Here is a 15188-nt window from a genome sequence, read left to right on the forward strand (position 1 = left end):
CATAACTGAACTGCCAATACTAGTTACTATAAAAAGCAATTTCAAAGTTGAGAAAGCAGATTTTTCGTTCGAGAGCAAATAATTATACAACAAATCGTACAATTCCAATCAATTGTAGAAATATGATTCTATTTAAAGGTCTGTACGATACAAAAAGACTTGACTTCAATTAAATAGGATGCAACAAAGTCAGTTTTAATGACTGGCGACTGCACTTACAATGTCAATGTCATCATCAGGAGTCAAATATAATTCCATATTTTCGCTAATAATACGTTACTGTATCGCTTCTCTCTCCATCAAAGCCAGGGCCTAATAACATGATTTTCGACGTCGTTTATTTGCGAAACAAACGACTTGCTCCGGCGCAAGTGAGCCCGCGTACGAGACATTAACGATAATTGTAATGAAGGGCGCGAAAGGAGATGCTCACTGCAACTCGTTTTGTTTTACAAAAACCTGTTTTTGAAAAGATTATATTTAAACCGTTTCAGATTTGTGTCTCTATTGAGATAAATCAATTTATAGATCAAGTTTTAATAAGGTTTTTGGTCTTATTTTTTTGTCATCTTTTTATTAAATGGCTATGCGGACGATGCTTCGGATTTATGCTGTTAATTTTCTCTTTTTTTTTGTAAAATAGAAAATTAATTATTGATAATAAAACAAATTATATCGCTTATATCTTGCTTAGCTAATGTCTAAAAGCAGTGGAACTTCTGTAATAAATTTGTAGCAAGCGTTAGATTAATTCCGTACCTTAGATTCAGATTAATCAGTTACTCCTAAGACTTTAAATATACCGAATAGCGAAGGGATCAATAAAATCCCTGCACATTACCTACACTCGTACAAATGAACACGCATTCCCTTCTCTATTTATAATACGGTGAAAGGAACAGCTTTATATCATAGTGTTGAGTGAGGAATATGGATCTCACGTTTGTTTTACAGCGAACTCATCACACGACGACTGATGTACGAATAAAATAAGATGTTTGTTTTTAATACAATTATTCAATTCCAAATAATCTACAGTGAAGTAACTTTATAATTTCTCATTTCAGTATGATACGCCGACGTACGGTCGCAGTCGAGACACTGGGAGAAGTACATCGAGCACGACCGCGGACCGGCCGACAACTGTCACTGCGAAGTACCTCAACACAACACCGTCATACAAGTCGTCGAGCATTCCTATCTTATGCCCAGACCGAGCCACCAAAGAAGATACCCCGATCTCGACAATCGCAAACCGCTATGCGAGTTACAATAAAACAGAAAAGCCTGCTGTTACTAAATACGATTCCTACAGTGCGAGTAAAGTTGAAAAACCTGCTTCAAAATATGATAACTATAGTTCAAGTAAAACCGATAAATGCACATCAAAATACGAACCCTACAGCTCAAGCAAGACCGATAAACCTACATCGAAATATGATTCTTACAGCTCTAGTAAATCAGATAAACCCACTTCAAAATATGATTCCTACAGCACGAGTAAAACAGAGAAACCTACATCTAAATACGAAAAAAAGGATTATTCAAAACTTACCGTACCATCGGTCACCACCAACAAAAGCAGAGACGTGAGTCCTGTATCGACCTCGAAATATAGTTTGAGCCGACCTTCACGGCACTTAAGTCCGGAGAGGAGAACTACGAAAATGTACAAAGATAAAAGCCGAGATCCTAGCCCAGGAGATCTCGATAAAGACATTCCAAGCAAGACTGACAAGTCTACAGGCTACACTAGCCTGTCGAGTTACAAGTTATATCCTCGTACTTCAAATTATACACGACCTGCACCTAAAGCAGAAGCAAAACCAGAAATTACAGTCAACAGATATGCCATAGCAAATAGGTTATCTTCTAATTACTTAAGAAGTCCTCCTACTGTAAAACGAGCCTCAGTATCTCCGGTCAACCACACTGAGACCATACCCAAACTCGAAGTGAAAACAGAAGCAGAGAAATGTGTTCCACAGCCACCGATAGTAGAAGAAGTAAAGCCACAAATAGAAACTGTTAGTGACAATAGTGAAAATGTAAATTCAAATGGAACTAATGAAGAAATAGATGATAATGAGACTGAAACGATTACTATAATAACACGTCATACTTCGCCAACCCCACCTGGTTCCTCAGCATACGTGCGGAGTAGGAGAGCAGATATGGCAAAAACTATTGAGAAGTCAATAACCAGAGCTAAAAAGAGGCCTGAGATGATAGATAAAGAAATTCAGTCAGACAGGTTAGATGACCCAACAAGATCAAGTAGATTTGGGAGTACTGCAAGGACTAGCGTAACCAACTGGTCATATTATACCCCGAATTCCAATAGTTATACTGGATACGCAGGAAGATATTCAACGCAATATTCTAATTTGAGAGAAAGTCCAGGCAGTAACTCTTACTCTGCTAGTGATAGAACCGGCAGAAGCCACAGTACTGAGCCTGAAAAGAGAGAAAATTCTATAAGCACCTCTCCGTCTGAACAAAACAGAATAGAGGAAAGCCCTGTTTCTAACCATATAGGAGAATCAAATAATGATATTATTTCTGTATACGCTGAACAAAATAAAAGCACTGATTCAGAAATAATAATAAATGTTAATTTGAAATTGAAAAGAGCTAAAAGTCCAACAGCATCCACCGAATTAGTCTCACCTGAAATTACAATTACAAATAGCCAATTACCACCACAAGCTCCAAAGGCAGAAGGAACCACCAAAACAAAGAAAGTCAAAGTGAAAAAGTCCATTACCGACTCATCTACAGAATCAGGTTCTAAGAAAAAAATAATTAAAAGGAGAAGCAAGTCAGTTAGTTCCACAGATTCAGATCAAGGAAGTGAAGTTAGTGACAAGGGATCATCGCCGAAAAGTTTACAAAAAAATTCGTCAAGTAGTAATGTACCAAATGGAATTTCAAAATTAAAACATTCCAAATCTCGCGAGAGTGCCAGCCCGGAATCAAGTATTACTTTATCAACGCAATCATCGATTAGTGAAGATGAAACGGTTTCTAAGTCCAAAACGAATGAACTGTCTAGAACATCCGCAGATGAAGTATCGATTCCAACTGATCGATCAGGGAAACAGCCATCTCCCGTACCGCAACAAAAGAATGAAACTGGAACAGAAGAGGCTAAATCCTTTTTAATACGAGCTCTCGCACCAGTCACTAATTTGTTTAAAATGAGGCATCAAGAGAGTAGTGAAAATAGTCGCTGGCTAGAAAGTTCCACTTCAGAATCAACAGGCAAAGACGTTTCGAATATTACAACTGAAAGTGACAGGTCAAGTAAGCCAAAGATTGATACTACAAATATCATAGCATCAAACGACGACAACCTAGTCAAATTAACAGCCATAAGGCCAATAGAATCAGGTGAGAAGGCGTGGTGGTTAGATTCTGAATCGGACCCAAAAAGTAGTTTGCAAAATAGTGAACACCAGAGGTCACCTTCAGAAAAGAACATTCCTCGAAAGATAAGACCTGTAGAATCAGGAGAGAGAGCATGGTGGCTGGAGTCGAATAGTGAAAGTAAACACGAAAGTCAAAATTCACATAATGCACACACTAATTCTACAGAGAGCTCGGATAAAATGAAGCCTCTTAAGAAATGTAAATTTGCAGAAGATGAAAAGCCTTGGTGGCTTGACAGTTGCGCAAATATACCAGAAGGAATCGAGCGACTCAGTCCACCTAGAAAATCATCAAGTGATAGTGAAAAAAGCGAGAAATTTAACTTTTTCAAGCTCCGTCATAATGAATCAGGTGACCAAAAGGATTGGTGGCTCACTAGTAATGAAAATTCAACTAATAGCAGTAAACCAGAGTTAAGCTTAAACTTAAGTAAATCTGGATCTGAACGAAATTTCCCATTAAGGCGAATACGTCACATAGAATCTGGAGAACGACCTTGGTGGTTAGCCAGTGACAAAAACATTCCAGAAGGTATAGAAAAGTTACCAACGCCTCCACCACCTGAAGAAAGTGACTCCTCAGACTCCGAAGTACAGGTGTACGTTCCGCCGACACATATCCCACCATTTCCTCTACATTTACCTGACGACGAACCTTTGGGAGCCAGGAGAAGTCCAGAAGGATTAGAAACACCTAAAGAAAACGATGAGTATAGAGGGCGAACATCACCTTACGAAAACAGCAGGCAATTTAGGAGACCATCAACAAATTCTTACCAAAAAGGCGTAAATAAGTACATATCTCGTTACACTGACATCGACGATATCCTTGGAACTTCTGGACAAATATACAGTCCGTTTATGGACTCAATATTAGCAAGAAGAACCGGACAGATGCCATTCGACGACGATGCGTGTGAAGAAATAGATCCGACACAAGTCAGAATCCACGATAGCACGGCGCAGCGGCCTGTTATTAAGAAAATTCGTTCCAGGTAAGGTATTTTCCATACATTTAAATGATGCTATTTTCGTACTTGGATATAAAAAGACTAACACGTTCATACAGTACGTTGTGTAGCCCTGTACTTATAAGTAAGCTATTTACACGCTGACATATGATGATACATGTTTGAAGAGTTCAATGAGAAAATAAAATATAGTGTCGAATCCAATACTTTTTGAAGATTCGTAGTTCGATGAAAGCTTCACTTACGTAAGACAGTAAAATAGAATAGTTTCTATTTCCTGAATGGTAACCAGTGTGTTTCTTGTAATATATATCGCACATATTTTTCAACGTTACGGAGTTACACAGCTCGAACGAATTCTTAACCAGACAAAGTGGTTTCCTACTTTGGTAGCGCACGAATACTACATGCTTAAAACTTTCACAGGCACAGTTCACACTTTAGTGGCGATTGCGTCCCGATATTGATTTATTCTGTATCGTCATTATGTGAGTAGTAAAGACTCATTGGCTGGATGTAAGACAATTCAGAATTTAAACCACTTTAATAGTTATTACTGCTGCGATTTTAATGGCGGAACATATTTAAATATTGTTTTATTATTCCTATTTTCAGAAGCAATATCATCGACTACCGGGACGAAGATCAAGTAAGTTATTCATTTTACAATTATATTTTTATAACAGCGTTAGCTTTGTGTATTATTGAGAAAAACAGGTAATTTTCGAGGTCAATTTCGTAAACCTACTTAAGTATTAACTAAGTTTATGAGCAAAATAATAAACCTTAAATAAAACGTTTTAAATTAAGGGGCGTACCACGTTCGTTTATAGTAAGTCAGTGACAGTTTTAAAAGTGAGATAGCGCATTACAAAATGTATAGCACCTCTTGCTTCTACAAATGCAAGTCTTATTAAGAGGTCACTTTAGGTTCTTTAGTCGTGTTATGTCCGGATATTAACACAGACATCAATGAGTCAGCTTTGAACGTTTGTTAATAAACTTCTTAGACCATTGTTCTTAAGTTTATAGTTACCTTGTTTATCTAATGGGTTTCCTAACGGGACCCATTTGACACACAATTTAGACCTAACGTCTTAATGAATCATTGATTTAGGAATCCAGCTAGGATCTAATCTAGCTTTTATTTGCCACTAAAAACAGTTGGATACGGACCGATTTAGAAAGGATTATTTACAACTTGACATCTAACAAAACCCATTTCGATGTAATCGTATTCCAAGTTAATTGAATCTCGAGGATTACTTTACAGACCGACTTATGGGAAGACAAAGAAAGAACGCTTTTCGAAACGTTTCAAAAAGGGCTCACAATCGCCGGTTGCAAAACCGCAAAATTGTCCCTCATTACGTCAAAAGCTATTGTGGCTAGTTCTCACAGATGTCAAGACAAGCCACTATTAGCTATAGAAATGGTATGTCAATCATCTAGTAATAACACATTTTTTTACACTGTTGTTTCGTCTACTTCGTGTGGTATAGTTCGTTTATCAAATCATAGATGGCGCCTATTTTTAAATTAATTGGGACAAATATTTACACAGACCATTAAAATAAATTGCAGTCGCGGCTAATAACATCAGCTGGCCGTACAAAAACTTGTCCAAGTTAATAATAAAAAAGCGGGCGCTGAGCGAAGTCGGTTACCGGTCTAATGAATACGGACTTCGATGTCGGCCGCGCGGTCCTACCTTAATTAATATTTACCCATCCTAATTTTAATAACAGTCTCTTAAAGTCTTAAACAATGATCATCATCCTCTAAACTATTTGGATTCAGCTACAAATGAGAATATTAACAATTGTAAAGCTTTCATAATCATAATTATCTAGGCTATTTTTATTTTAGTTAGAATGACATATATTATTGTTCTAACATCGTCAAAAAGAGTTGCCAAAACAAAATCGCTACATAAAAATATTTATACGAGTTCGGGAAGTTAAAAAAACGGTCGGACACTCATGCGCAGAGTAAGGCTTCGACGCAACAGCGGGAGCAGTGAACTGAGGAGTGCACTGTATCCTTGAAACGGTCCCGTATGGGAGCTCGGCGCAAGACAGAGACGGCGATATGGTGCGCGTTGCTAACATTTTACAACGGTGACGTCAGTTACAAAGAGTTGAATTTTGGTAGACGAGGCATTGTGAATGAAATACAAGTTTATAGTAAATACTGTTTGGTTTCAAGTATTTACACGCGGCTGTATTGTGGCGTTGTGTTTTACGCAGTTGACTACTACGGCTTCTCCTAAAACTAAGTAAGCGGCAATAGTGAAGAACCTTACAAATGACAATTATTTGTTATTCCGTTTGCAGTGTAATAATTGAATTAAACTATTTTATTTAAACTTTAGATTTTTATTGAATATTAATGTTTGTGAATTACGCATTTCAAAATGTAAAACAAAAAATAAAAATCCTGTTCTATCCACACATAAACATACTTAGTCTATGCGAAGGTTCAGTCATTCACTTTTCATCTCTTTCTTCCTCGGCGGTCGATGTGATACAATGTTCTGTTCGATACAACCTTACCATATCTAGTAGGTAGGTAGGTCCACCGCGCGCTACTACAATACTGGCCACTTGACATAACCGGTTAATAAAGACGTGAAAATTGTACCTGAGGCGAGTTGTCTCATGGGCTCTTCAGTAATACTTATGACTTGGTATCGGTATATACTCGGGTGTGTTGCTGGTGCCTGCGCACCCTAAAAGTTGCAAACAAAACAATGCAGTGCTTATTGTGATATACAGACTGTTTTCTGATCTCAGAAGGTAGTGTTCAGATAAATTATTCGCTATTTAAATAGCTGTTAAAAATACGCGCAACTTTTAAACGTGGAGCCGGTTTTTGAAACTTTTTTTTCTTTATTATGCGCGAGCTTTCTTACTGTACATCTTGTTAAAATATTTTGCTATTGTTTATTTTGTAAGTAGAGTTTACTAAAGTATCGAGTTTGTTTTTTGTCTGCTGTACTACGTTTCAAATATTTGTAGTTCTGCCGGCACCGTTGCAACGTCAAACTTTCGATGAACTAAGTAAATCGCGCTCGTGACGTAATTATGTAATGATACCGGTATTGATAAGCGTCCATTATTTATTTTTATATTATCTACCTAATATGCAAATATTAAAGCTGCCTTATCAGTCCATAATCTAGGATATACACTCATCTTTTGGCACCGATAGCCATCGTTAATTGCACAGTGTTCAAATTTATATACGATTATAAAAATGTTTTTGTTTCATTATTTGCACAATTTTTGACACCAAGGTTAGGATCTCTTAGTGTTATGCATTTAATGTTCTTGCACAATTCTGTTACAAATATATTTCTTAACCTTCTAGATAATTTAAATATAACGAAGATTCGTCCTTAACTTTGCAAGAGATTGTCATCTCCGTCGTTTCTGACTGGCTGGAGAGGCTTGTTTTTGTCGATACAATCGATTTTCTTACCAAAAATCAATATTATCGATTACGCGTTGATCGTTGATTAATTTTTTAGCTCGTTTATTTGACGAATATTTATTTCTTTATTGGTTATTTTTTAAAGTTTAAACGTCTTTTCGATTATCTTACCTCTACGTGTTAGGTTTGTTCCGCTCGGCTGCACATAACTCCTGTTTACTGAGCTTTCAAAACGACCGTCTCGATTCTCATTATGAGGGCCGTAAAATATAAATTTCTTCGACACCTAGAAAATTAACATTATCTAATAGATTTAAAGGTTCTTTCCGAGAGGAACAGTAAAGTTTTAAAAAGAAACGAAATTGCAATTGGTGTAGGATTGCATTTATATAATTCTGATAAACGGTAATTGATCACGAAAAATATGCAAGGTTATGTTTACATTTATAAAAAACCTTTAATATGATATGATTAAAATCGGAACATGGTAGTGCCCTTGCCAAGACGAGCAGATTAAGTGTTATTGATTTTTAATTTTGAGTAAAATTACTCGCTGTCTAAGAGCCAAGTCCGTGAAAATTGGATTAGAGAACACCCACATCATATCATGTAGAATTTCTTTAATTTACTATTTAAATGATTCGAAGTATTGCAGTCACATTAATCGGTTTTATGGTAGACTTTCGCTTTAAATCAGCTGTTTGAGCTCTTAAACTCGAAACTAGCCGATTACTGTAAGAAAGTTGGAGACAAATCTAATCAGCGTAAAAGATGATTACTAAACCTTTATAACTGTCAAGAGTATGAAATTTTCCTCATTACGTGGGTTTTTAATATTCCCTTGATTTCATATACTTGATAATATTATGCAAAGTGAATCACTGGTAGGTATCTTAAACTTAACTTAATTTTTAAATGAAATAAATTTACTCGATCCGCTGTTAAAAAAACAAGATCACTCACAATTATTTAAATACGCACCTGCATTTTTAGATCAGAAAAAACACCAGCCCAATAATGAGATCCATGAAAAAATATATGTAACAATAATTTGCGACTGAACTATCAATTGCCATTTTTAGAGATTCATATCTACCTAACAGGTAATACAGGTACATTATTATTTAAGCTTCGCGCTGTCGATCCGTCCGCCCTTCCAGGCTGTGATAAACAGTACTAGAATACTCAGGACCCGTGATAAATACAATCATTCTTTATATATTTGCTATCACAAGAAATAAAATAAATGAATTCAAAGTTGTTCTTCAATTTTTTTTTCGTTGAAATTACCTTGTGATGCAAATCCGTCTCGCCCTTGCCCGTTTTCGTATCCCCCAGTATTTTGCTCACTTTCAACACTTAGTACAGGTAGACAGGTAACCCTTATCGTGCTCACATAGGAAGTACATTGTTCATTCATTCGGTTTTTTAAGACGTCCGGTCCGCGCCTGAGGTCGATAAGAACTTTATTGCTTTTACACCTTTAGACAAAGGATAAAATATTATATTTGTATGTGGAGAAATTCCACTGGATTCTTTTGTTTTTAGGGTTCAATACACGAACGGTTAAACGAAGACTTAGGCTTGGGTGTTAGCCCGTCTCTCATCAGGTTTTATCTCATGAACCGTGTTAGCTAGAGAATACAAATTTTAACACAGATTTTACTTCTATTGCCACTATAACAAATGAAAAGAAAATAAAAATCAAGGTGGATAATGAACGGTTACCTCGGTCCAAAATTTTACGGTTGTTCTTTTTTCACAAATTTCGATTTCTTTATAATATTTGTACTGAACCGTTAGTGTCGCAGGTCAGAATCGCTCTTGACCGGTTTTACCCGCAGGTGTCGAACTGATAACATAGACGCAAACCTCCTTGTTCCTTTTGTATGGATAAACAAATACAAATTGTCTTTGAGTAAGAACTCGTTTATCAGTTTTCTTCGAACTTGTTTTTGTGGTTGAAACCTGTTTTGGAATCGATTTTTCTAGATTGCTCATTACTGCTCTATATACGATTTCAATTTGCGAGCTTGGCAAAAAAGTTGTCCTATTTTTAGCTTCAATAATCTTAAGTTTTAAATTGACTTTATTAAGAATTCTACTTAGAATATAATCATGTTGAGTTTATAAAACAAAATTAAATATTCTTATTAATAACCTCCTTTTTTAGTCATTAGAAATGTTATCAGCAACTGCAATACAGTGTTTGGCAACATTTTTGTAATTTTTTTATTTTTATCATTTAAATCGAAAAGTTCAACGGCAAACATCCACAATACAGACACTTTGATTCAACATGCGAAGACTTAATTGAGCTTCTTCGCAAAAAAACTATTTTCGCTAAAGCCGAAAACCGGACGGTCACCGGAACCGAGTCGGAGCCGAAACGGACAGGTTTTTCATCAACCGGTTACTAGGACAATGTTGGGAGATACAATATGAGACTTTCAAAATACAATGTTGGTAATTGATTCATTGAATCGTCTTCAAAAAGCAGTTATATGGCTAAAATAAAAATGACAACTACAAATACAATTATTATGATTATTTTTTCTGTCCTAATAGTTTAACATAAGTTGGTGATAAGAAAGTCCCTTTAAGCAAATTAAAAAAAAACATTGTTTGAACTATAAAACTTTGATTAATAATTAACAGCGTCAGTTTTATTTGTTAGGTAATTATTCCTGATACTTGTTATGGTGTACCAAATTTTACCTTATGGACGTGAAATTCTATTTTTTTTCTTGTTTGTAAATATATTCAACAACAAAAATATATCAATCCCAAATAAGGCCCCTTACATAATTTTATTTGTTACTCGAACAAGCACACTTGTGATAATATTTGTTTTCGGAAGAAATAACAAAATTCCACACCAACTTAAGACACGATAACCCACGATTGCAATTCCTAAAAAGTATTTGCCTCCAAAAATATTTTCTATAGCTCCGTCTCCATTTCATTTTGGCACTTTTTAGAGTTCCGTATCGAAAGAGTAAAGTGAAACCCTATCACTGAAGCGTGTTTATGCGTCTGTTAGCATTTCTGATACTAGATTGTGCCCCATCGAGCGTTAGAGTGAGATAGATAAACTCTTAATATTTTCTGAGTTTATTTATACCTGCTGTCGCTATAATAAGTAATATAAATCAAATTCTAAGTTAAGTAATAGGAACAGTCGAAATATTTAAGGGCCATGACCATTTCTATTGAAAAATATTTTTCTTTAGCAAGTGTACAAAACCACCACAGGCGCTAGTCCGACTCGCGCTTCATCGGTTTTTAAAAACAGTACGTCATAAAAACCTCGCAGCAAAATTAAATAAAGTATAAGATTTCGGTTTATTATTTTCAATATTTGCCTCATGCCATTATTTTTGTGGTATCGTGGGTGCATTACGTGGACTACCATGAAATTTAAACCGCCTCGTCGAGCCAACATCTCTTTAGGTAGGATTTTTAAAAATGTATAAGAGAAACGCCACTATAAACCGTATAGCACTGTCCCTCTTTCACAAATCCAAGTATATCTTTGTGAGTTGTTGGTAGGTCCTTTTTGATTAACTTTTGTTTTTCATTTATATTATTACGTCTTTCCATGACTTCATGGTGTTTAATAGCTATACATAATATATCTATAGACGTGTTCAAAATAAAATCTCTACGCACGTTTTATCAAAAACATCGTTTTAGTACATATATAAATATATCTTAGGATATAAGCTGCAAACCATTGAAGGTGTGAAATTAAAAAACGTTACCATATAAATGTTAATTCTTGTTATTTTTAAACGCTTGCTAAAATGGATTATTCGAAACGATCAAAAACACTATAAATATTCCAGATGTTCTTCTACAATAATACATTTATTAATTGCAACAATCTTCGACAGACACACTCGTCATTTAGTTTTTCGCTATATTACACAAAACCGCACAACACCCACTTGTCAATCAGCCCATCTCCATACATTAAATAGTACGTAGAGCACATTGTATCGAAACAATCCGCTTAGCAATTAAAATATGACACGAGCTTTCCTAATGAATTAACAAAAGATTAGAAAGCCTTAGTTAAGTCGGTTTCACTTGAGGAAAGTACAAAGGACGAGCGATCAGATAAAACCATGGAAGAGACGAGGAGGAGGAAGTGACAGTTAGACGACATGTGTGTCATTATTAGGAGGTTATGGACAGATTTGAAATACTTAAGAGCAATTCAATTACTTTTTATCTTATATTTAAAAGGTATGCAATCCTGGTGTGTCTTCTGGTATAAAAAAAAAAACTGTAAAAAATAACATGTGACTAAAACTAGTGTTGAACAACAATAAATAGGATTATTCAATTAACTGTACCACTACAGTAAAGCAGTCTTTTTTATTTAATAAAATAATTTAATTGTATAAAAAATAACACAGGGTTGTCTACCTTGATTAAAGCACTCTTAAACAAAAGGAGTACCTATAGACATTACTTTTAATCCTTTAAGGGCACTTCCTTCTACTCCTAAGTTCCGTCTAAACACAATTCTGGCTCTTTTTAACTAAAACAAATTCATTTTGAAACGTACACGCACGTTCGCAAAATTCAATTACTATAATTTGTTTCAATTACTATTTATAACAAAAATACTTCCGAAATACTTCCGTATTCTTTTTCGAAAGAAGCGCTGTACTCACTTGCAAAAACAAAGGACATGCAATAACAGGTTAGCAACGACAATTTCAATGTCACAGATCGATAGCTATTACACTGCGTAATTTAATTTGCCTGAATTCATTAATAAAAATCCTTTTAAATGTTTCGATATTAGCCCGGCATTAGCATAACGTAATTGCGAATATGAACCAAAGTACATTAGAATAAAGTTGATTTTAAATTGTGAGCTCCTTTGCACTACTGAACTTGAAAGGACTATTAAACGTGTTATCATTACCTATTACCTATCGAACGTAAAAGAAAGTGGACAATTGTTAAATGATGCCATGATTGTACTTAGTAATAATATGCTAGGTTTGTACCTATATGTTATTTTATAACATAAGAATAATAGAGGGGTTTGTCTAACAGGAAACTGTAGTCTGGGTTATAGAAACCTTTGAAGTATAAACAACTATTGTGTATGACAGCGGAAAGAGCGATAGATTTGTTGCAAAACTATCTAAATATTGAAGATCCTGATACTTAGGTCCATAATACTGGCAAATTCTCCAAATATGGATACAATTTAAAGTGTTAAGACATCTTTTATACCAAAGACTTATCTTGATTTTGTTTTGTTTAATAATATATATATTTTTCTTTAAATAAAATCGAAATTAAGTGTATTTCCAGCTCTAGAAGTATTGCTTCTGATAGGCACAATATTAAGTATTCACCGTGATACTTACTAGTATCGTCATAAACAATTCTTTCTGTATAGATATCGATTAACGTCATTTTCAATCAATTACAGGCTTGTCAATTTATCGCAGCATAAAGTTTCAGATACGCATCATTCACAGAAAAGGCGTTGACCCGTAAATTGTGGACTAAATATTCAACTAGATATAATTATATCGATTGCAGAGTCGCAAATTTTTGCTACCTCACTTATATTGCAGAAGCGTTTAATATTCGTTTCTTACGCAAGTTTACCTCATCGGGCACACGCTTAGTTATTTATCCTGCTAGACATGCACCTGCTACCGATCATCAATATTCTGTAGAAACTCTACACAATCCTCACCTATCTAAATGTTGTAGAGTGCTTTCTCTGACTTGTAACGTCTGATTCAATTGCTGTATGCAAACGACTTTTGTAGAGATACTTTCAAATACTTTTAGTGTTCATTAAAATCGGTTTATAAGCTTTTAAATGACGTCGACCATTGATACGCTGGCTGGCGAATAAAAGTATCAAAATTGAGGTCAAGGAATTTATACGAAACAGGCCCATAAAGACTAATGACAACACTTACTAAGTTCGCAGGTCAAACAAAAACGGACAAGAAAGAAATAAAGATGTTAAATCTAAATTAGCTAAATCTCATCTCATCATAATTTAAAGGTTATGTAACTTGTTTGCTTAAACAAAGATTAAACTTATGACATAAGTATTGAAATCCAAGCGACTCTTGACTCAGAAAATCGTATATTAGGTACTCAAAAATGTAAGCCACAAGCGACACAAAACTAGTTCTAACTAATGAACTATCGAGATATCAGCTATTATAAATCGATTTATTGGTAATAAGGTAAAAGGCCTCGTTGTCGTCCGAACGTATTTAGCGCAAAAATGACAGTCCTTGAAGATTAACGATTGCACTGACAAGCACTCGATTGCCTAAAGCTTTAAATTCTATTTTGTTAAGGCTCTACAATGCTTCAATGTAAATTATCGGTTTGTATGATTTAGGTTACGTAAGTTTGAAGTTTAATTACGACTATATGTACATATTTGCAAGTTACGGTTTCGTTACAAGACTGGGGACTGTATGGTACGGAATTACATATAAAGTGTTAACAAAACCCTGTAATAACTCTATTATTTGACAATGTTTTTATCCTATTTCACTATCCGCATACTTAATTGGAATACTGTCAACACAGCGGTTTGTTTAAATTTATAAAAAAATAGAACATAAACTTCGTTTAGTTTCTGTCAATTTTAATAGCAATTTATTTAAAATACGGCACAAAGTAGAGTCATTTTTAATTGAGGTCTGCCAAAAAACATAATTGGCGGGCCTTGTGTTATTTATTACTGTAGAGTCAACAATTAGGTGACTCACCCTAAAAGCCTACCACTTCCCTTAAAAATAAAACTCCTACAATGTGTGAGCAAGACGGCAATACATTACCTCGAACGGCATCTCTCTTATACAATTACAACAGTCTTACAGCAGATATCGGAGGCCCGTTGTTCTAAACAATTAATCAATGTAATTTATTTAAAACAATCTTGTCTAATCTTTCTACTAAAATGTAGTCTAGATTTTATGCAAATCAGAAAAATAACTGTGGTTAATAATAGCTCGATCTGAGGCCAAAATAAATGGTTATTGCACAAGGTATTTGATTAATGTTTTCCGACAGCAAATTAATGTCCCCAATACACATAAAAGTATTTGTTTATTTTATCTTCAAGTGTATTAGTATTTTTTTAAAGAACAATTTTAAGTTAGGTTATTTTATTCCACCGTAGACTCAACTCCAAAAGAAGTTTTAAATCTTGCGTGAGCAAAGCTCTGTCTAAATATCAGTATTTTAAGTACATCATAATATATACCAAAAGTTAAAAAATTGCTATGATAAACATATATTATTATTGACCATAAAGGTTTTATTTCGAACCGCTTCAATA

At 34.8% G+C, this 15188-nt stretch overlaps 1 protein-coding gene across 3 annotated transcripts in view; it reads left to right on the top strand.

Annotated features, from left to right (window-relative positions):
• LOC113507709 (FH1/FH2 domain-containing protein 3) overlaps positions 1 to 15188 on the top strand; it is a 90126-nt gene that overhangs the window by 30255 nt on the left and 44683 nt on the right. For all 3 annotated transcript variants that reach the window (XM_026890785.1, XM_026890679.1, XM_026890734.1), the window contains 2 exons: positions 1068 to 4426; positions 5018 to 5051. In XM_026890785.1, the coding sequence (XP_026746586.1) occupies positions 1068 to 4426; positions 5018 to 5051 (3393 nt within the window). The remainder of the gene's footprint in view (positions 1 to 1067; positions 4427 to 5017; positions 5052 to 15188) is intronic.

The sequence above is a fragment of the Trichoplusia ni genome, chromosome 1 (assembly GCF_003590095.1).
Source record: "Trichoplusia ni isolate ovarian cell line Hi5 chromosome 1, tn1, whole genome shotgun sequence".
In the NCBI taxonomy this organism is placed as follows: domain Eukaryota; kingdom Metazoa; phylum Arthropoda; class Insecta; order Lepidoptera; family Noctuidae; genus Trichoplusia; species Trichoplusia ni.